Source organism: Mixophyes fleayi, chromosome 1 (genome assembly GCF_038048845.1).
Source record: "Mixophyes fleayi isolate aMixFle1 chromosome 1, aMixFle1.hap1, whole genome shotgun sequence".
Lineage (NCBI taxonomy): Eukaryota > Metazoa > Chordata > Amphibia > Anura > Limnodynastidae > Mixophyes > Mixophyes fleayi.
The window spans coordinates 44,175,429-44,199,463 of NC_134402.1; the positions used below are offsets into that span (position 1 = coordinate 44,175,429).

A 24,035-nucleotide genomic window follows, 5' to 3' on the forward strand; every position below is an offset into this window, starting at 1 on the left:
CCCAGCCCTGGTGGCAACCACTGCGCAGTTCTGACGCAGACTATGCAGTGCTACCTACATAGAGCAGGGAGATGTAGTACAGATGTGGGGGAAGGGGGACTATGTACAATCTATTGGTACTCTACCACTACTGTATTAGTAATCTGTAGTACATTGCACTAAATAGTTCTAAGCTAACTAATAATCAGAACTTTTAAGTATTCACATTTAAAATTTAGAATAAACTGCAGTCAGTATTCCATGGTTGGTAATGCCACTCATATTGTGCTATGTATACACTTCAGGAACAAGGTACAAGGGTGACTACTGCTACGCAGGTTGCTCATCTGGAAGCCCAACGTCTGGATTTAAATGAACACATTCATGGGTTTGGGTTGGTTGCACTGAACCATTTAACACTCACTTAAAATTACAGAGAAATTACACAATATTTACCAAGACGTCCTAAAACCCCCTCCCATGACACTTAGCACAGTGCACCCACACACTGCCCCATAAATGTTCATGTCTTCAAATGTAACATGTCATTGACTCCTTCCGATAACTGGTCTGTGTTATCATTAGGATTTACTGCTTGGAGAGTGAAGTCTTATATCACTAGGCCACACACAAAGCAATCCTTCCACTCAGCCCTAACACCAGAATTCTTGTCCAATTGGTCAATACACGTAGGTGCAAGAAGAGCACACTAGCCAAGCAGCCGATCTCTTCCAGCTTCACTGTGGTAGTCATAAAATGACAGCGCATACAGCAGAGAGCGGTAATCTTCTGGCAGCATTTACCAACACGTATGATAATCTAAATTAAATTGATCAGATCATCTGTCTCGTTTTGGAATTACATACTGCAATAGCAGGACAACTGCCAGGTGTTGGCCATGATAGATATCTTCTTAATTCAACAAAAGGGAGAATATTCAAGCCAGATTCAAATGAAGTCTTTAGCCACAGTGCTAAAACAGCAGAAAATAATTCTGTAAATAGACAACATAATGACTGGGTGGGTACAAGACCAGAGCACACGTGAGGGAATTGCTGAAGCAGAGACCAGGTGTGGGCTGGATTATTAGTCATGGGAAAACAACATCCACCTGTCAGGGCTCAAAAAGGTCTTGTCAGATTAACTAGGTCACAGGGAAATAAGCTGGCAGGGTGCCTGCTATACACAGGATACAGGCAGACAAAGGCATGTTTATATTAAAAAGATTATGAAACTACCGTTATCACAACAGGACATGCTGAAGCAGCAGCGAGGACTGAGGCTGTACAGATCAGGTCATTTGGCGCAACAAGTAGGAGAAATGAGACCCAACAAACTAACTATGCGAGGTGATGAAAATGGCCTGTAGTAAGTGTACAAATCAACAGTTAACCCAATGCAAAAAGACACCCATTACTTTAAAGCCAGGATTAGCATGTACTACAAGGAACATGGACTTTAACAGTTGAATAGTCATAGGTTGCCTATCTCACAAAAATGAAGAGCCATCCTGGATGCACATCTTCCTGGGCTCCTTTATAGACCTCTCTCCTGAACACTAGAATTGTCCGACTATTTATTCCATCACTGATTTAAACAGTAAAACTGGAAAGAAGTTTAATGAACACTTGAAATGTGATTGTTAGATCTTTAGGAGGTATACGCTGAAGATTTTACCTTTAAGTGACAACTCCTTTTGAATGTGTTGTAATGTAAATCATCTATGAAGCCAAGCTATGTCGTTATAAAGAGATCTATTTATATGTTAAATATACCAATGAAAGAAAAGGCAAAAAGATTTCAGACAATGAAGTTTTATTAAGCGAAAAACTGTTTCTACACATGACAGTTTGCTCAAGAACTATGATGTATGTTGCTCATTTTCAAGGGAAAACTTCAGAGGGACTCCAAAAACAGACTAACACACAGCGTGTGATAAAAAGGTAAAGTGCATGAAAGAATGGCTGCTCATATGAGTGGGGGAAGTCAGAACAGAACAGATCATTCACCAGATCGGCAGCAGGCCCGAAACCCACACTGCAGATTCTGGCATCCACTGGCGGTATCAGCATGTGGACCTGCAGGAGAACACAACCCAGATGTTTAATTCACGGAGACACAAATGATGACAGTCACTCTTAGTACGAATGGTTTCACATCACATGTAAAGAGAGGAATCTGTATTTTACATACCACACACTAAAACACAACTACATTCACATTTGACTTTATGTAAAGCCACATTACTAATATGAGTTAAAACATAATTCCAGCCAAACTGGAAAATTCTGTTTCCCAAGTACAACCCAGTCCCAACAGGTTACTTACCCACAGTCTGTCGTAGACACACTCTTCTCACTCAAGCGGAGACTTTTTAGGGACTGGGTTGTAGTTAGGATATAACAGCCAAAACGGAATTCTCAGGTTGGTGTGGAATTAACATTAAGTGCAGAACTTTCATATAAATACAAAATTTTTCTTTACTGAATTCCAGCTCTTTACATTGAAATGTAAATTAAGATTGCACAGACTTCCATCTGTAAGGATCTGGTTGAAATTCTGCCAAATATACCAACTCTATTTGGCATATTTAAACTGATGTGCATGAAAATCTCACATGATATTTTAGTTACACACTGTCTTGCGTACCAAAATTACAGGGAAAGATTGCAGCTTCTTTTGGCCAAAACAAAATCTTGTTAGACATAGTATTAGACAAATCCTGAATTGTGTGTGTTCCTAATTTAAATAACTGTAGTCCAGGTCCTCAAACCCCCAGTAAGGTGGGTGTCAGCTTCCTATTGGCTGAACCACTGCCTCTATTCTGCAAGGGGAGGCAATATAACGTGACTTTTCACTGAATGCAGAAGTCTCCAGACACTGCCGCATAGAGAATTCAATATTTAGGTGTCTGTATCAGGAACTTACTGTGGTGTGGATGAATTACTAAAATATAGAAATGTCCTTTAAATTACTCAGCCAACCAATATAATATATAAAACTAGGTAGTGAAACAGTGACATTTAAAGGGCCAGCAAATAAAGATGATAGGTGCTGTAGAAAGTAGACAGTCAAATTGGTTTAGTAATCCCTTTGGTTTACTGTTAAATCAAGAGAACACAGATGCTATATACCGCCCCTAGGAGGCAGGGCAATGTCAAAGACACTCCTTTCCCCACTTTACCATTAGCCCTGCAAATAGACAGAGCCCACATTCCTGGGCTGCTCTGTCTCCCTATAGCATCAAAGAAAGATTTCATTCAAGTTAAAAAAAAATAAAAATAATAATACAACTTTCTAAATCTGCAGCAGGGGGACACTGACCATGGGCTATAACAAAGTCACACTCTATGGGACCCAAGGATTGCTGACTAGTAACAGCCACCTAGAGGACTGTTCTGTTGAATGTAGCCTCCACTGAGGCACAAACATCCACCTTATTAGGCATGTGTACAGGACTAGGGAAGACTGTTCTCCCGAGCTGATACACCAGAGCGACAACGCCACCCAAGATAAACACAAGTACAGTGTGCAGTGAGCCCAGAAAATACAGGAAACTTCCACTATGGATCCCACCTAATGAATCCAACGGTAGTTTCTTGGTTCTCTAACACCAGCCAGAGTTGGAACACCTCAGAAAGGTACACCAGTAATTAGAGACCCACATCAAAGCTTTGAAGTGCTGCATCCTTAGGGTTTCAGAAATGGGGCAAAGGGATGGAACAATTCTTGGTTGACGTGAACTACAGAAACTACCTTTAATTGAAAGGATGGCACCATTTAAATAGCCACCTTCTTCTCCTGGAACACCAAGTACGGAGAATGGTGGGAAAGAGCTGTTAGCACGGAGATGAAACTAGCTGAAACAGTAGCTAAGGAACTAATTTGCCACCATCCTGCCTCTTAGGGGTGGCGTGTAACCCACCGTTTGCCTGCCCTACTGCAAGTGGAAAAATTAGTCTTGCAGAAATACAGTATTAATTAATTAGTGAGATAAAGATGACCTTGCAATTTTGAAAATGAAAAAAAAAAAAAATGGTTGAGTGTATGTAGGTTTTCAGCTGAAATTAAATTACTAAAAAATGTATTCAATTAAAGCTAGGGCAGAGGGAACAGTAATTAAAAGACAATAAACAGTGTAATCAGATAAGGTGGTGTAAGAGATGGAGAGGATTTATAGATAGGTCAGAGGACACGTGGGAATGTGTAATGAACGATGAAGAACTGACATTGCACCATTTCTGAGCACTCCAGAAAGTGCCACCATCCAGTTTTCAGCTACACCCTTTACTTTGACCTGATTTACATTTATTGACCCCGACTTCATCTACATGTAAAAACAGATACAGAACACACAATTCACATTACCATTAATGTTGTCACAGTAGTAGAAGTGCTCGTCATTAAGAGAAGGGCACGCTGACACCAGTTCCTGTAAACCTGATCCAGTAATAATGAGACATCCAGAGAGATTTAGGTGTTCCAGGTAAGGCAATCCTCCGCCTAAAGTCAATGCCCTTTAATTAAAACAAAACAATTATTAGCTTTGTAGAATTAATTCCTAGAATGAGTAATGCTAAGCATTTATCGTGCATCGGTATAGTCCTTAATCTGCTCATTTGGCATCTGAAGGACAACAGAAAGCACAACATCCTCCACTTAGTACTGAACGGATTTTATATAGACAGATCGGGGTTTTATAAGCTGGCAATAGACCCAACACAAAATCCAACAGGTTTTAGAACAATTAGTTTCATAAATAATTAAGAGACATTTTCAATGTACTTAAGGTACAAATGCATAAATCAAATTAAGAACAAATGATCACTTCACATATTATAACATTGTTATATCTTTGTTGAATGATTAGAACATGCTTCAAAAGACAGCTACCGCCTTCTCTTTTCTTGAAAGTTCCCCAAACACCCACATGTGTGGCAGCCAAATGTTACACATACTGATAGGTTAAATGGCTAATGATAAAAAGTCTTTGTGTGCGAATGTAGACTGCAAGTTCCAATGGGGCAGAGACTGACGTGCATGATTACATAATCTCTGTACAGCAGTGCAGAATATGACTGGCGCTAAATAAACCGGTGGTACTCGTTATTACGTTGTTGGCTATTGCGACACGTAATATATAGACAAAAGAATTCCAAATAGTATCAGAGCAACATGAATAAAATGTAGACTTACTATAAATGAGATACAGAAGAGCTCTGACCTGCCTGCCATTAATTTTGCATACAGGAAATGACGGCGCTTCAGATTTACGTCATAATGTAGCGACATAGGGATTTCCTTATTTAAAGCGGCAATGCCAGGACTCGGCAACTGTACAATTTAATCTAAGGGTTAGAGTTAGGAGCCAGGACCTTGCATTGCCTCTTTAAATACGGAATTTTCAATGTCGCTGTATTAAGTGACGCCAATGTGAAGTGCTGGCATTTTCTCTATTCGGAATTAATGGCAGGCAGGCCAGAGATCTTCTGTGTCTCATTTATAGCAAGTCTATATTTTATTTGTGTCGCATTGATACTAGTAGGAGTTCTTTTGTCGATATATCAGTTGTCGCAAACACCAACATCACAATAACGTACCCCACCCATATAAACGATAACAACATAGGCCATACCACAAATATGGCCTGGAATTAAGCAATCTCAGGGTTAACAGAAAATAAACCGTTCTCAAAAATGACCAGTCTCTTAGCCATTACACTGTTGGCATCTTTTGAAATCAGTATATGTACCGAAGGACAGAGGTTTCCTATTCCTCCTCCACAGGGGTGAGAGGATAAAAAAGGGCTGGTGGAATGCAAAAGTCAAGTATGAGCTGTAAAGTTGACCAGCATACGGCATTATGTTCCCTATTGGCCAGCTTCCCTCACCTTCAGTTCCTATGCCTTGCAACAATGACTACTGTGAAAAATAAATAAAAATTTAAAAAAAAAAAAAATTCACATAAAATGACACTCACTTGAGCAATTCTTTTTAAACACAGCAGTTTATGTGCTGCAGAAGGAGAGCCACATTCAATATTATTTATAATTAAAAAAAAACAACAACACAGTCTTGCAAATCTTTGCGGCATTACTAAGTAAGCTTACACAATGGCAACACACATTAGAGTACTAGAATAGTGTCTGCCTCCAATGTAGAACTTGCTGGCTAAGCACTGACGGTCTAATAGACACAATGTAGGACATTTAAAAACACAAGGGGGAGAAAAAAAAAAAAAAAGCAGTCAAAGAAAAGTGCCGAGTCATCCCAGCGACTCATTTCTTCACTTTACACCATAGAAACAAACATCTGCACTTTTTTTTCTGTATACAAGTTTTTCACTAATGTCTCACTAGCAACAATTCCTGAATTTAAGGTTTCCTTCTGAATCTCCAATGTAAAAGATGAAATATAGCGCTGAGACACCATTCCTAGGATAGATAAAAGCCTCACACAGGCATTGTTACTGTAGGAGACACCGACAAAACATCAGCAGTAGTGGTAGGAAGGGCTGTATAATGTACAGGGGGCCTGGGAGGCAGGATCTCTAGACAGAGGTCTGCTGACCTCAGACACAGAAACACCAGTACATCTGGCCATAGTGTGACCAACAGATAATTATCCTTCATTAATCCATCTGGTAAACACGCTCTCTATGCAGACACTCGCTCTGAACACAGGTAGTACTTGGACATGGGGCTTGTTTGTACAGGGTTATAGAATGTAAACTCTACCAACCTGAGACCACGATCTGTTATCTGGTGACACCCGGAAAGACTGAGAAACTGTAAGACACGTGCAGGACAGGGCTCAGATTTTGCACTCCCAGATAGAGAGTCTGTGACCTCTGACTGAGTAGTCCTTTTCCCACCTTTGCACAGTGCAGAGGATTCTGGGAGTGCTTGTATAGTCCTTAGTTTAGCTCCAGCAGAACAGAACGAATGACCGCAATACGTATAAGCATCCAACTGATATTGCTTTTGCCAGGCGACACTAGTCCTTATGCCAGGCACTGGCTTCCTGCTGCAACACCCATCACTATAACCATTCATATTGGAGGACATCGCCAACACACCAAGTCCATCAGTATTTTTGTATTTCCAATCTGCTGCATCTTCAATGTCAGCCAGATTCTGGGAGTCTAGAATCCAGATGGGTGAAAATGTATAACCCTCACATGGGTTTGGATTTGTCCAGAACTCTTCAGAAAATAATCCACATTGCCCACCTATGCACTGCACATGGTTAGTCCGCATGCTATTAGTTATGCCTCTGCTGCCCCAGGTTTTAGCATTTTTGGTGTTTCGGCAACATTTCAGCAACCTTTTCCTGTATGAAGGCAGCACACCCAGTGCAAGCGACAATCTTTCCAAGGTTACATCTGTAATTTTGTCACATCCTGACAAGTCAACATGACGGAGATTTTGACAATTACCAAAATAACATCTGAAAGGAAAAGCAAGAAAAAAAATAAATACATTTAATTTAACATCAGGCACACCTATGAGTGCTAGAACAACAATACACAAACAAAATTATTTTTCGTATGTTAGAAAACCATTTACGTCGTTGACCTCCAAATATAAATGACGTAAATTTATGAAGCTGCGGGTTTGAAAAAGAGGAGATGTTGCCTATAGCAACCAGATTCTAGTTATCATTCATTTAGTACATTCGATAAAATGTCAGCTAAAATCTGACTAGTTGCTATAGGCAACATCTCCACTTTTTCAAACCCGCAACTTGATAAATTTACCCCAGATAGTTCACTTTTATTTATTTATTTTTATTAAAATTCAGGCAAGTATAGCACCCCTAATTTAGGGAAGTGAAGGGTTTTTGGGGGGGCAGTACAATTCAGGATCTTCTACCCTCTCCACAAGTAACTGAAAGCGTTGCCTCAGTTATGTTCTGAACATTATCCTAAATGTTGGGAGGCTGGGCCGCTTCTTGTGGAGCTTGTAGATGGTTTTAGAGCATATATGCTCCATTCTTCTAGAGTCTAGGACCTACTGCTGAGAAAACCCTGTGCATTTAATTCAATCGTCATAATCTATATAATAGTTTTAGAATCTTATATGTACAAGAGTGCTTGGTGGCGATTCTTTAAAAGAAAAACAACATTATTTATTGAATCCTAAATCCTCTATACAAAGGCTGAAATATGAATTACATGACAGACGTTGGCTGTATGAAAGAAGTACTGCAGGTACAAACACGAAACGCCTGCTTTTGTAGTACCTTTCATTAAAACAAAGAAAAATGTTTTTTAATACGAGGTAGCTGAAGTTCTACATACAACAGGTACAGTTTATTTTACTGTAATAAACACAAACAGGGCTGTTGGCAATAGAACGTGGACAATGAATATAATACAACAAAGGGAAACACTAAAAGCGGTTGTCACAAATGTGATGGAAAGGTTTTCGGTGGAATCTGTGTTTATTTTTATCCCAGTCTAAATCCTATGTACATAGAGAGGTTTTCCATTTTAAACATGCATTTTACAAAATCCCGTCCCAAAAACAGTGACCAGGTAGTTATTCACACCAAAAAAATAAATAAATCAATAATCTATGACTCCTATTTTAACTCCAAGAAGAGTCCTGTCATTTTACTTGAGGGGGGGAAACGACAAAAAAAGTTAATCTCGCAGATCTGACCTCAAAAGCAGTCCTACTTTTGTGAAAGGGTACAATCCACTTTGTATGCGAGGTTCTAAAACCACATGTTCTATGAACTTACTCATCAAATGCAGAATCTGAAAGATCTGCCTGCATAAGATCCAGATGTTCCAAATTGGGACAAAACTCAAGTATTTGACGAACCTGTAAAGCAAAGAATTACAATTATATACAGTGTGTTTATTTAAATTAGATCCTCAATTATGTATGAATGAATTACACACCATTTTGCTGCTAACTGCTGAGCTGTAGGCAAGTACAAGTGTTTTCACTGAATGTCCAACAAAGGGAAGTATATTATGAATTAAACCATGTAGTATTGCCTTCTCTTGCTGTGCCACACTTATAGAGGAAGAATAATCATCTTCAGTTTCCTCTGCAATAAAACAACCATAAAGAGTGAAAGCACACACAGACCCATGCAATACCTGGAGCATTCAATGCATTATAGATTTTTAAAGGCTACATCCAGTGTTGTGGATTTATTTATCTTTTAAAAAAGGTCAACATAAACCCTACGCTATCTGCAATGGTTTGCTGTATACATTATCTAGTAGAGTGAACATAGCATGTTCCTCTCTTCCATCTGTGGTGGGTTGTACATAGTCTTTTGTGTCACAACCCCAATGTTATCGGGTTTGAACATATAGCATTTTCTGCTGCTCTGTTCAAAGATGGCACCGGCCATATAAAGAGCAGGAACTGGCGTTATGTACACAATCACAGTATATAGCAATCTAGTTTATCATAGATGGAGGCTTTTTAACCCGAAGGCCAAATTAAGGCTAATAGCAAGGCTACAAAATCCTGTAGATTTAATCAAAACAGTGCGAGACTTCCTGGAAGTAGCTCTGCACTAAAGAACATTTAATAAAACAGCCACAGTGCAGATAATGTTATTCCCACACTTTTATTATTTGTATAGAACACAAGTACTTTGCCTATGGTTATAGGCAGTGAGGGAATGACAGCATTTATGGAAAAAAAAACCTAAAAAAACAGTGGCACACATAAGGGAACCACTGCGCTGTGAAGCAGCAGCAATACTTATAGCAATCTGCTACAGTAACCATCAACGTTAACAGGAGCTGTGAGGCACAATGCAGGTGCAGCTTGCGGTTCCTCTAGCAGCATACTGCAGGAGTATTTGCAATGGTATTTTCTTGAAATTGCAAAATCAAATCTCAATGCCATCAATGGTGGGTAATAAAGTGAACCAAGAGTAAATAATCATCCGATTTGTAGGCACAATTCATTCTAAATCATTATAAAGTGTTTTAATTATTGCCATCATCAAAGTAGAATTAGTGGTTACATTTGCTGTAATGTTCCCTGTGACTGCTCTATTGCAGACCCCATTTACAGTTTCCCACAATGAACACACACAAGTGAATGTAGCCTAACTGTAGAGACAACCCCAGAGTCACCACTAGAGTACAGATGTTTTGTAGAATGCACTTTGTATTTTAGTTTATATGGTCTAGAGTTCTGAACTAGCTACAACAATCCTTCCTTACCAGACTCATCAATATCTGCATCCTCATCCCACTCCTGATATGCCCGGCTCTCATCCTTCCTTCTGGAGACCCAGTCCTCATCTGGCTCTGTGTCAAGATGAGTAGCGGCTCCATTGTACCAGTTTCCTAAAAACAGACACAGCTAGAAACGCATTCCACTTACTATGCAATGTAAACATTACGAGACATGACTCAGCAATACTCTCTCCGGCTGTGGCAATAAGCACACACAACCTTGGGGGGAGTGGACTCAATGGGAAAAAAAAAAGAAATATCCTACGTGTGCTAGTAATTTGCTCTAGACTCAAAAAGAAAAAAAAGTGAATATAGCCATATACACAACAAATCAGTATTATTTGTTATATAGAAATGGTGAATAATTCAGAGTTTGTTTTAAGCCGTTACATGGAGGCAACACATTTGGTATATATGGCTTAGTTAGTGTGATGACACACGAGAGATGCACTGGAAGGAAAGGACAGCTGAAGGTAGCACTGGCTGCTATTAGAGTTTATACGTACCTGCGATACAGCAGAGATGCGATATTCCCTCTTCATTATAATAATAAAGAAATTAAAATATATTTATCTCCAAAACAAAGCATTACCCACTGAAAAGCTACATTAGACGGAATAAAGACAGAAGAGGATATAATAAGAAGCCTTATATTTAAGACAAGAGATTGCACAGAAGGTACAAGTGAACCAACACTCTATAGCCCTATTTGGACTACAACGTGAAACAGTCATAGACCTATTAAAAAAAAAAAAAAAAAGATAGGCACAGACGGACTTACTAAATAAAGACTCCCAAACCAAATAGGTTGTCTCACCTCTGGCCCACAGCACAGGGTAAAGATGCTTCCAGAGAGATCCAGTTTTTGCCAGCTGTGCCCATTTACTGTTTACTTGACTACAGCGACACAGCTCCTGTGCATTAAGGTAACTAAAAATGTTCAGCATTACCTCCGGAGGAAGATGGGAAATGGATGTAGTGGTCGGCTGAGCTATTTTTTCTGTAACGAGAACAGATCAGATATAAACAATACCACAAGAATACAAAACAATAACAATCCTTTGGTTGTATGATCCGTAACCATCTGCGTCAATCTATGAAAATTAGACATTTGTCATCACACCAGTACTGGGAAAGTCACATGATCTTCTACAAATTCCCCCAGTAATGCCCACCACACTACAGCTTATAGAGGTAAATACACCGGGAATAACACTCACCCTCCTCAGCCTTTTCATCTACTGAATACTTGAGCACCTTGTGCAGCTCTTCAGCCTCATTCCAGAGACTAAGACCTCTGAGAAGCTCTGTGGGGTCTTTCTGAGAGCAGTGCTGGGCAATCACCATCTTTTTAATGTCCTTCAGCTCATCATACGTGAAGTACTCCATCAACATGGGCTGAAAAACCTAAGAGAAACCAAATTCAGTCTCACTCTTAGGACTAAAATCATTAATGTACTAGTGTAAAAACAGTGCTTCTCTATATCTGATGATTTACTAAAAAGAAAAGTAATAAAACATTTAAGAACGTGACAATTTTCTTCTAAAGTATAAAAAACTAATTATATTAAAAAAAAAAAAAAAATTTCAGCAAGTTAATTTAAAGGTACAAAGCTTTTTGGAGATATTATAATACAGATGCTACAATTATGCCATTTGTGGATGTGAGCACTCACCTCCTCTTCTTCCTTCATATGAGGAATGAAGTCACTGGTAAATGCCTCTAACCTCTCCTTCAGTTGCTGGGCATAGTTCAGCTGCTCATATTCATCCTGAGAATACAGAGTAATAGCTAAGCTGTGACATTTTATATGCAGAACATAACTATTAAACTAGACCTTTAAAACACAAAGTTATGCATCCATAAGCACTTAACAAAGCTGTTGATTATGGGGAGTGACATCTCAGCTGTCTACAGAATGTAAAAGTTACAATGGACAAACCTCTTCCAGAACAGTAGTGTCACAATCTCTACAATCTCAGAGTTCCTCAAACTGTTGCAGTAAAGTAAAAATTAACCCTCACCGAACCAGCTTCAAATACCCTGGAGCTCACTTACCAATAATAAAGGTGTTAAAGCTGCACTAAACACGTAGTAACCAGACACTTGCTTTAATTGTCCAACTTACACTAGACAGATAAAAAGCCAATTTCTAATTGGTTGCTGTGTTCAGAGCAATTGTTCCACAAATATGCAATGTTAATAAATGAGTCCTAGGGGTATATTTACTAAACTGTGGAGATGTTGCCTATAGCAACCAATCAGATTCTAGCTGTCATTTTGTAGAATGTACTAATAAATGCTGCTTCCAATCTAATCAGAAAAGGGGCAGCCGATGTCTGCTTCACGTGACCTCCTCTGCACAGCGAGGGGCACACAGCATACCTGGAGGAGGATGGAGAGCACTGTGCTCTTCCTTCTTCCTCTGTGCAGCCCTCCAGCTAGGTCACGTTGCCTATCACCGTTTTACATAGTAACTAGAGCTTTACGCAATTGTAAAATAAAAAATAAAAAAGTGTTTCTGTACTCCCTCTGCTTGGAAGAGGGCCTAAAAAAACAGTACTTCCTGCAGACAAATGAAGTAATTGGGCGCAAGTGTCATCACACATATTACTCAATAGTCAGTCCTGTGTTCAAACCAAGGTGCAGAGTGTCTGGAAAATGCCAGCCACAGGACCCAAAATAAGCACTCTCCTTCAGAACGTGAAAACATGGTTTCTTACTATGACACTTTCAGACTGTGCGCACACTGACAGAAGTACTTACCTTTACATTTTTCAGTCCCTTTTCAAAGAGCACCAGCATTTCAGACAGCTTGTTGTCCGAGTGCACATTGTACACGGTCTGACTGCGCTGCTGCAACAGGCCGATGATACACTCGTTCTCGATCTGCTCGTGCATCTTGAACTCCTTGAACGTCTCATACAGAGACTGCAGCAGTGCCCTGAAGTCATTGTTGTTGGAAAAATTGGTCTTGGAAAGCTGTGTGAAGAGCAAATTCAATACAAACAGGTTTCAGTTTAGCATTGTTAGACAGCTCAGCTGGCTTAGGCTCTGGGCCAACAGTGTATTAGTATTACTAGTTGTGACGCTTGTAAATCTGTCATCTTGTTAAACACAGAAAAAAGTTGGACACTGAAACGTTTAATGTTATCCCAATTTACATGGAGTTATGTTTCATTGTTGGGGCAGCGAAGGACTTGTCAGATGCACTACATGGCCTAAAGTATGTGGACACAATCTCCAGCCATACCCAATGCTAATAGGTGTATAAAATCAAGCATACAGCCATGTAATCTCCATAGTCACATATTAGCAGTAGAATCATACTGAAAAGGATGTTATAGGATGCCACCAGGTCAACTGTAAGTAGTGTTATTGTGAAGCAAACACGTTCAGGAGCAACAAGAGCTCAGCCAGGAAGCAGTAGGCCACACAACCACAGAACTGGACCTATGTGTGCTGGGGCGCATAGAAATAGTCTGTCCTCACTGGCAACACTCACTACAGAGTACTTAACTGCCTATAGTCTAGAGGTAAAGACAGCACAAGATAGAGTCTCCATGACAGACACACATAAGCCTCACATCACCATGTGTAATTCCAAACATCAACTGGAGAGGTAAAGCTGCAGCATACAATAAATCTAGAGAACTGTGAGCTTCCATCTTTGTGGCAACAACTCCCTGTGTCAGCATGACAATGCCCCAATGCACAATGCATGGTCCATTAAAAAATTAGTTTTCCAAGTCTGGTGTGGACGAACTTGACTAACCACCACAGAGCCCTGACCTCTACCCCAATAAACACCTTTAATGGAATTGCAAGTCGGGCCTCATCTACCAACATCAATGCCCAACCTCACCGATGCTCTTGTGGCTGAACGGATGTGCATCCCCACAGCCATGTTCCATAATCCAGTGGAATTCTTTCACCGAAGAGTGGAGGCTCTTCTAACAGCTGGGGTGACCAACTCCCTACTAACTTGTGGTTTTGGAATGAGATGTTTAACAAACACATATGGCAGCGATATTCAGGTGTCCACATACATTAAGCCATGTAGTGTAAAAATTGACCGATTCTAATGCAAAGCATATCTCTGTCACTTAGAAACAAGTCAATGCACCCTTCCCATTAACAACAGTTGGAGAGAAGTGGCATTAACTTGTGCCACATATAATATATTGTCAGACAGAGACATGACAGGTTAGGGTCAAGAGCGGTCTTGATATGCGGTCCTGGACGAGCAGCTAGTGGTGAGAGGTAGAACAGAGGGCTGCAAAGCTGAAGTCTTAGCATATTGGGTTGGATTTTCTGACAGTAGAGTGAAGGGAATATTCTTTGCAGAAAGATTCTACTTGCCTATACTTAATCATAAAACATTACAAACAATACATGTTATAAAATGTAATTGTTTTAATAACTATATATTTTACTTTGTTTTGAATATTTTTCTACTATTTTCTCAGTAAAAGCTAGCTCAGATAATAAAAAGGTGCAGTTTACCTTGTATAGCCACATAATCACAGCAGCTATAGAGAGGTGGTATTAATGCAATACTACAGTATATTTTACCAGTAAGTCACCTCTTGTATCTTACTTGCTTAATCATCTCATGATTCCCGATGTCTTATACAGTCACCAGTCACAGAACAGACCTCTGGAATCCTGCACATGTTTACTACACAGACTTTCATACATGCATAACTGTGCAGTGTAGTAAATAGAAAACACAGATATGTATGGGGTGATCTTCTAAGCTGTATGCAGTGTCCCTAAATGTAATATTTAAATACAAAATGAGACCACTGCTAAAGCAAATATAAAGCATATATACATTCAATAAGATATATTTTAGGACAGACAAGTTCAAACTTAATATTCATGAAAACGGACACTATTTTCAATTTTTTCCACCTTTGCCTTGTGTTTTTCATCATATTATAGTGGTAACACTTGCTGAGTACATTATGTTTAAGGCAGTGTCGAAATTGTATTACTAAAGCAAAGTGTGAAAGGGAAAAGACTTACAATGTAATGACAAAACTTTGGTGGTGGACACAGACCTCCCTACAAACACACCCACATAACAATATCAACAAACATATACCTCACTCCCCGAAAGATACACATACTGAAAAACTCACCGAGCTCCCCCTATTCACCAGCCAAGTAAGACATTTCCCTCCCCAATACCCTCTTACACCTTCACCTACTCCCAAATTCCACTCCCATCTACACCAAAATACCCGACATACGTCCTCACCTCTCCCACCTCCTGGGTCATTGTTACTAATTTAGGCCAAGCAATAGAACTTGACCACTGGGGTAATACAGCACCAAAGGTGTTAATACGAAATTATACAGCAGATTGGGTCTACTGACGAAACGCAAACTACTTCCCTATTCAAGGAATGGGTCATATGTTAGTTGTTTTTTTTGTGTGCTTTAATAAAAACAGAAGGAGATTCAAACAAGGAACATATTCAGGGGTTTCTCATAGCATATAGAGCATTATACTTTAAGTCAGTATCAGTTGAATTTGTGTGTTTTATTACATGCTACATATACAAAAACAACATCATCCAATACATCCGGGTGCTTAATAAAGGTATAAGAGCTCAGAGCATTGAGAGTATTTCAATATCTTTAGAATATTTAAAGCAAATGCAAGTTAATTATAAACATATATGTGCATGCCAGCATTTCTACAGATAATTTCCTGCCATAAATAAAGGATGGGAACTTACAGCTTGTGCTAGTGAAAGATTATGAGCCATTACGTGTCAGTCATTGGCAAAAAGATATCTTTTCACCCATAAAACCACAAACTGTTTCACTGTTTTAGTCTTTCAACTTCTTGTACACATACATATATATATATATATATATACACACACACACATTATATTATATATATATATATATATGCACACATACATACACACCTTACATGTATATACATGCATGCATGCCTTACCTCTATGTCTGTTTATTCATGTCCACTCTTGCTTTCTGATTACATTTGTAAAACATTGACGCCATATTGATAACTGTTAGTAATAATATAGACCCAGCTGCCATGTAGAAGATGCTCATCTTCCCTGTTTCCTTAAAAGACCCTGCTGGCTGCTTGAATTGTACGTTATTGTGTCATGGCTCTGCATAGTCTAATAACACTGCGGTAAAAAAAATTTTTTTAAAAAAATAGCCATATGGCCATATCATCATTTTTTTATTATAACAAGGGTAGTAGCACTGTAATAATTACATATTGCCCATCCCTATCAAGTACTTTAGAGCTACAAGAACATGGATACTTCTATACTGCAGGGGCTGCTTGCATTTCATTTCACAGGGCAGAATTGCATATATTTCTTTAACCCCCATCTACACATGTAAACATGTCCAATATTACAAACCATATGGACTGCTCACAAAAGATGGGGTATGGATTCCAGTAGCCTGAAAAATGCACAGCTCTGTACAAACCCTTACATATCTGTAGGACGGTTACACAATTACTTTTTAGACAGTTTACAAGGCTGCTAGGTACGTGGAAAACTTTGCCATAGTTATAATCACCTGGAAAATAAAACAATGCAGTTTTGCAGTGTAACTTTACTATTCAATATGCAATTAACTTCAGCTTAAGCAACATGCACCATTAAACCGAGAATGTCAAGCTGTGAGTTTTGGTATTTTTACAGTCCCATATCTAGCAGCACTAAGCAAAAAGTGCAGAAGATAGTAAAACAGGAGGCTAGGGATACAAACCTTAAAATTTTTCCACATCGTCAACATTGTACTCACTACATTTTAACAGACACACATATACATACGTGTCTGTTAAAATGTGGAACGTGTGTATACACGTACACAGACACACATGTACATTAATCACACAAATGTGCATGAATCCCATATATATATATATATATATATATATATATATATATATATATATATATATATATATATATATATATATAATATATAATATAATTTTATTCCTGTGTGGCAAGTGCCGAAATCCTATTTTTACAAGGACAAAGACTAAAAAAATCTGCGTTCTACAGCACTGTCAAACGCGCATTAGTTATAAAGTGACAATTATTTCCCATTAGAGCTAATGATTATTATTAACATTTTTTCAAAATACAGGTGTTAGGGCTGTAAGTCATTGGTCTGTTACTTCTAGATGCAGTAATCTTACCTAGTTTTTTCCTAAATGGCATATGAAAATGTCACAATATTTTTAATGACAGCTTAAAATCCTGCAGGAGGCAAACTTTTCTATACTCTCCTGGATATGTATGAAGCAACATGCAAATAGATGCTTAGTGGACATTGGGGCAAAAAAGGGAAGTCAAAATATTCCAATGTTGTGACATTGGTTCAAAATAAATAAAATAATGTGATAAGTTTGACTTTTATTAGTTTCTTTTTTAAACCTTTTGCTGCTCTGTTGTAGAATAGGTATTTTTAAATACATTTTGCATTAACATCCTAAAATTTGCAAACTATGGAACGTATAATAAAGAAGAAAAAAAATCTATAGACTCTGCTGTGAGTGTATTGTGTAGAATTACATTCCAAACATGATGTAACACATAATTAAGATGTACCGTTTATAGAGCACTAGTTGCTTCCAGGACTCGTTCACAAATACTCACTGGAAAGATTAGTTAAAAAGCATGAAAAGTGACGTGTGCTTTAGACTCACCTTCGTGATGGATTTGAATGTGTTTTCCATGCCCTTTTCCCCCAATATCGTACTAGTGGGGGCAGATTCAATTAGCATCAACGTCTGGCTGTGTTACTTGCCAGCTAATACGGTACAGAAATCTCCTCATTCCCCAAGAGAGGAAACGAGTGGAGATTTCTGTAAAAATTCGTGTGTCTGCGCAGACTGCACCGGAGACACATCGTGTCCCATCGCGGCTAACTGAATCTGCCCTGTAATGTGCATTAGCTCGTGAGAAACAGGTTGTGCTGCATTCTTAATTTTTAATGCACTGAAAATTTTTGCACGCTATGGAGTGAACAAATCTATAAGAAACCATCCACCATTTTAGGGAGTTTCAGCACATTAAACGTGAAGTGTGAACGAGCCTTTAATCTATACGTTTCTAACAGGTGAAAGGTAAACACACAGTATGGGACCTTTGTGTTCTAGCTGTTACCAGTTGTTGAACAAATTTTACAAAGTATTTGGTTATCTATACTGTGTGACAACTTCTCATTAATCAACTCAACTGCTTTTTTTTGTCTTATAGAGTGGACAAGGTGCAGGGATCTAGCAGCTATAATTGAGGGCAGGGTGTACTGGAAACAACCTTTGTGGACCCCTTGGGATAAGTTTACAAATTTAAATTACACCTAAACAAGCTTGCTAAACAATGTTCCTTCTCCATTTCACCTTGTTAATAAACAGTGGCAGTTTCTCAAAATCTCACTTAGACTAATTTTACATTTGGGAATTTCATAATTAATAAATTGGATACATTTTCTTTCCTCCTACTAATATAAGAACAGAAAAGCTGCCCATGCAATACAATTATAGTTGGTGAACCTGACCAACCACCACCATTCCACGTGCAGAATTTCAAAGGTATAGTTGTTACACAATTAAAATCTAACATTACAGCATCAAATGTGACTGTGTAGAAAAAAAAACATATCACACAACATCCATGATTGCTGCACATGTACCAGAAATACAGATGCCCAGGCACATGTACCAGAAATACAGATGCCCACTCACAGTACTGCAATGTGGTTCTGGAACAACCAGAGATAGAAGTGGGTGGTCAGTTATACCTATGACAACACTAGTCATGAATACAGAGCCAGCAGCCAGGTGTCTTACCTGCAGTCACACAATTATAGTGTGCATGTAACTAATAATGTCACTAGACCAACAGGATACAGCCAGGTATCTTACCTTAATAATGTACATGTAACTAGCAATGTAAGGCAGCAGCCAGATATCTTACCTGCAGTCACACATGCATCATGTAACTAGATAGATGCAGGCTACAGCCAGGTACCTCACCTGCAGTCACACATGCATCATGTACATGTAACTAGATAGAAGCAGGCTACAGCCAGGTACCTCACCTGCAGTCACACATGTATCGTGTACATGTAACTAGATAGAAGCAGGCTACAGCCAGGTACCTCACCTGCAGTCACACATGTATCATGTACATGTAACTAGATAGAAGCAGGCTACAGCCAGGTACCTCACCTGCAGTCACACATGCATCATGTACATGTAACTAGATAGAAGCAGGCTACAGCCAGGTACCTCACCTGCAGTCACACATGCATCATGTACATGTAACTAGATAGATGCAGGCTACAGCCAGGTACCTCACCTGCAGTCACACATGCATCATGTACATGTAACTAGATAGAAGCAGGCTACAGCCAGGTACCTCACCTGCAGTCACACATGTATCATGTACATGTAACTAGATAGAAGCAGGCTACAGCCAGGTACCTCACCTGCAGTCACACATGTATCATGTACATGTAACTAGATAGAAGCAGGCTACAGCCAGGTACCTCACCTGCAGTCACACATGCATCAAGTACATGTAACTAGATAGAAGCAGGCTACAGCCAGGTACCTCACCTGCAGTCACATGTATCATGTACATGTAACTAGATAGAAGCAGGCTACAGCCAGGTACCTCACCTGCAGTCACACATGTATCATGTACATGTAACTAGATAGAAGCAGGCTACAGCCAGGTACCTCACCTGCAGTCACACAAGTATCATGTACATGTAACTAGATAGAAGCAGGCTACAGCCAGGTACCTCACCTGCAGTCACACATGTATCATGTACATGTAACTAGATAGAAGCAGGCTACAGCCAGGTACCTCACCTGCAGTCACACATGTATCATGTACATGTAACTAGATAGAAGCAGGCTACAGCCAGGTACCTCACCTGCAGTCACACATGTATCATGTACATGTAACTAGATAGAAGCAGGCTACAGCCAGGTACCTCACCTGCAGTCACACATGTATCATGTACATGTAACTAGATAGAAGCAGGCTACAGCCAGGTACCTCACCTGCAGTCACACATGTATCATGTACATGTAACTAGATAGAAGCAGGCTACAGCCATGTACCTCACCTGCAGTCACACATGTATCATGTACATGTAACTAGATAGAAGCAGGCTACAGCCATGTACCTCACCTGCAGTCACACATGTATAATGTACATGTAACTAGCAATGCCCAGATGACATAACACAAAGATTGGCAATGGCCGAGCACATAGCATTATACTGACATTGCAGCCGCATAATCCAGAGGGAAGTGAGGAGGTGCATACAACAGATAATCTAGTATATTATATACAGTAATAACTCAGGAAATGGAGAAGGTTTAGGCTGTAACCCACAATACTGCTCAGTCTACATGACAGCGTATCCCGGCTATGATGTAGCACACTCAGGGACAGGCCTGTCACACACTCCGTATTATCATGCACTATATTCACCTTATCACAGTACCGCCCGACCAGCTGCTTCATTCGCCAGTGCGGGCCAGTAAACACATCCACCTCGTCCGGGAAAGGAGCCATTCTCCACTCTCCATACAGAGATCGGCGCGGAGGTTCAGAGGCGGCCACCAGGCTCCAGCGACGATCACAATAATCCTCCAACAGCAGCACCACTCCTCCTCCTCCTGGTTACAACTGCGCAACTACGGCCTAGCGCTACTGCGCCTGCGCGGCCGTCTCGGGGCGCTACTCCTCCAGCAGAGGTTCTGCTGCGCATGCGCGCTTCATTTAACCATTACTAGAGACTTCCGACAGTTTCTGTGGGCATGCGCGATACTGTACCTGAAAGCTGCTATTGCTTATTGCGGGTTTCATTTGCCCCATACGGGTGTATGTCATGCAGTGAACCTTTAAGTCTCGCTGCCTGCTGGTATTTATGGTTTCAGAACAGCTGGTGTAGTTTTCATGGGCTAGTAATATGTTTTCTTTCATAGTGGTATAGTGATTGCCAACCTATTTTTTTTACTGTTAACAAAAAACCATGTCTGCTACGTTTACAATCACAAAATCTGTATAAAATAAGCCCCACCCGTGTTCTGACACAAATGAGTAGGTTTGGGTAAAACCAGTGGTGGAACTACCATTGGTGCAGCAGGTGCAGTGCATCGGGGCCCATGGAGATAATGGGGGCCTGCTGCATGGGGAACTAGTGATCTGGGGGCCCTGGTTCCCTCCTCATTGCTTCCCTGCACAGGGGCCCAAGGCTCACTAGTTCTGCCTCTGGGTAAAACACTTATTTTTGTTAAGCCCCAACCCTTTTGAAAACTGTCAAAACCCTTTTGGCAAAATCAGGACAGTTGAAAGTATGACTGATGGTCGTGCATGGTTAGCACCCAAATAACAGCACGTGACGGGATTGGCAAAATGTCAACTTCATAGTAAAGCGCTACGGCATATGTTGGCGTTATATAAATGATGATGATGATGATGATAATACTGCAGTGATAAGAAAACATAGTAAAGTAATATAGCTTATGTCTATTACTATTGTATTACTGGGCTATACAGAGCCGGAGACTTTGTTTTTTAGTGTCGCGTTTGTCACAATGCTGCTTTTCGGAGGAGTTGCTGTCTCTATGAAAGATAAATGGCCAGTTGATGATGATGACTTGCATATCTATTGGACGGCCGCATCAAGATATATCTATAGCATATCTAGATGTGTCCGCATTACACACTATTTTGAGTTTCACTTCTTTCAAGATAAGTGCAACTCAAAGTAACCAGGAAAGAGCACAACTTTGAGGCCCGCATTATAAGTGTACTCTTGGGCCGCAACATTGCGCTTTACTCTAAATGAGGCCCTAAATCTTTAACTAATAAGCACATTCTTTGATGAACTGTTATCTTGAGCAACTGGAGGGTCCTGCTCAAGTGAGCAATGACTATTGTAAAGGAATAAGTATAAAACCAAAATAAATATATACGTCAATTATCTACTTTTTTTTCTACCTTGCATGCTCATTTTATGTATGCTGTGTGTTTCCCCCACTGTCCAGCACTACTGATAAATATGATCTGCGTTATAGGAGTAAATGATAATAAATAATAATAATGATAAAAAATAAATACAGAAAAACATTGGAATTTGATACTTTTGGATTAGTTAGTTGGTTCTTTCGTGTTGGATAAGTGAAGATAAGAATTTGAGGAAGGTCGTATTCTAAACCATAAAATGAAAGCAGACACATACCACTGTTTACATATATCAACACAATGTAAGTGTCAAGGAGTGAAGTATGGGGGTTGCCCTTGCTAAGTGGCAATCCTTTCCCATGAACAAATTGATATTTGCAGGTCATAGACTCTTTCACTCCTGTTTGTTTTAATGGGAGACTTGCCACTTAGCGACTGCTAGTTAGAGGATAGCAAACATGGTTGATGGTTGCTCTCATAAATGCTACACACACAGGTTTATTGACTTAATGGGCCAGATTTACTAAACTGCGGGTTTGAAAAAGTGGAGTTGTTGCTTATAGCAACCAATCAAATTCTAGCTGTCATTTATTTAGTACATTCTACAAAATGACAGCTAGAACCTGATTGGTTGCTATAGGCAACATCTCCACTTTTTCAAACCTGCAGTTTAGTAAATATACCCTAATATCGTGTTTGGCTGCGGTTTTAAACTCCCACACATCACTAGCGATATAGTGCTCCAAATCGCCGTATTTACTATAGAGTGGCCTCAGGCCGGAATATAAAACTGCAGGCAATGTATGACAGTTTACAAAGTGCAAAACAAATAGTTGTTTTGCAAAAAAGAACAAATGTTAAATCCCTGTCTTCATCTTTTTTTCCTGTTTGGAGCTCACTGGCATTATAAATCCTGGGCACTTTCTAATTACCTTTGATAGGGTTGTGAGGAGCTAGGGTAGAGGAGCCAGGAGAGTAGGAGATTTTTGTTGCGCAGTTTCTATTGGAATTTATCTTGTAAGGTCTGGGAGTAGTATTGTCTATTTTTATCTTGTTGTTTTTTGGTCTGTTTGCATTACAGTATTATGTTTTTTATTCAAGTCCAGTGTGTGTTTTTCTTCTGTGTGAGTGCCTTTAGTGTTAGTGTAGCTTATTATTTCTGGTTTTTGCTATGGAGAGATATAGGAGAGGTGATGAGACTGTGAAAGAGACAGGCAGATTGAGCAGAAAGGACAGAGGATTTGAGGAGGCATGAAAGGGGAGCCATTACATGACATAATACATTAATAAACTCATCATATTTATACAAAGTCTAGACATCTACTAATCAACAGATTACACTCAAATCAAATTATTTACAGGACTAAGCGTAATGGTATTGTCCAACGAGAAGTAGGCCTGGGCTCAAGAAAACAGGGCTAGGGATGCAGGCCTAGAGGAACAGAGGGTGCTGTAATAGTTGAAGGAGGACAAGGAGAAGGGGACTTGTGAGAGCCTACATCCTAAAGGGAAGGGGAAGACACAAATAGGGTGGCACTAGGTGGGAGAGTGGAGGTGGTAGCAGAGGCAAGGCAGTTAGGAGGACGGCTGATAGACTTGAATAAAGTAATGAGTTTAAGGGAACACTTGAAGCCTTGAAGAGTAGAGGCTAAGCTGTTTTGGAGTGGGAGTGCATTCCACAGGTGAGAAGCATCCTGGGAGAAGTGCTGGAGGCGGGAGTGGGAAGAGGTAATATTTTAATATCGTCCATCATCCCCTTCTGTTATCTGATTTTGGAAAACCAAGTGGACAGCAGTGGGGCCCTTAAAGAGGTCATTGGACCACTG

At 39.7% G+C, this 24,035-nt stretch overlaps 1 protein-coding gene across 2 annotated transcripts; it reads right to left on the reverse strand.

Moving 5' to 3' along the window:
- Positions 1-1,777: 1,777 nt before the first annotated feature.
- FBXL5 (F-box and leucine rich repeat protein 5) lies at positions 1,778-20,948 on the reverse strand. Of its 2 annotated transcripts, XM_075194681.1 has the most exons (12): positions 20,731-20,948; positions 12,965-13,180; positions 11,874-11,969; positions 11,418-11,604; positions 11,015-11,197; positions 10,704-10,733; positions 10,183-10,308; positions 8,890-9,041; positions 8,727-8,809; positions 6,720-7,427; positions 4,348-4,496; positions 1,778-2,057 (listed from the first exon to the last, which is right to left on the reverse strand). In XM_075194681.1, exons 1-12 carry the CDS (start codon positions 20,812-20,814, stop codon positions 1,981-1,983), a joined length of 2,091 nt encoding a protein of 696 aa, XP_075050782.1. In that variant the 5' UTR covers positions 20,815-20,948; the 3' UTR covers positions 1,778-1,980. The 2 variants fall into 2 exon arrangements, with proteins under 2 accessions (XP_075050782.1, XP_075050783.1); XM_075194682.1 differs by lacking the exon at positions 10,704-10,733 and having other exon boundaries at positions 20,731-20,947.
- Between the last annotated feature and the right edge of the window lie 3,087 nt (positions 20,949-24,035).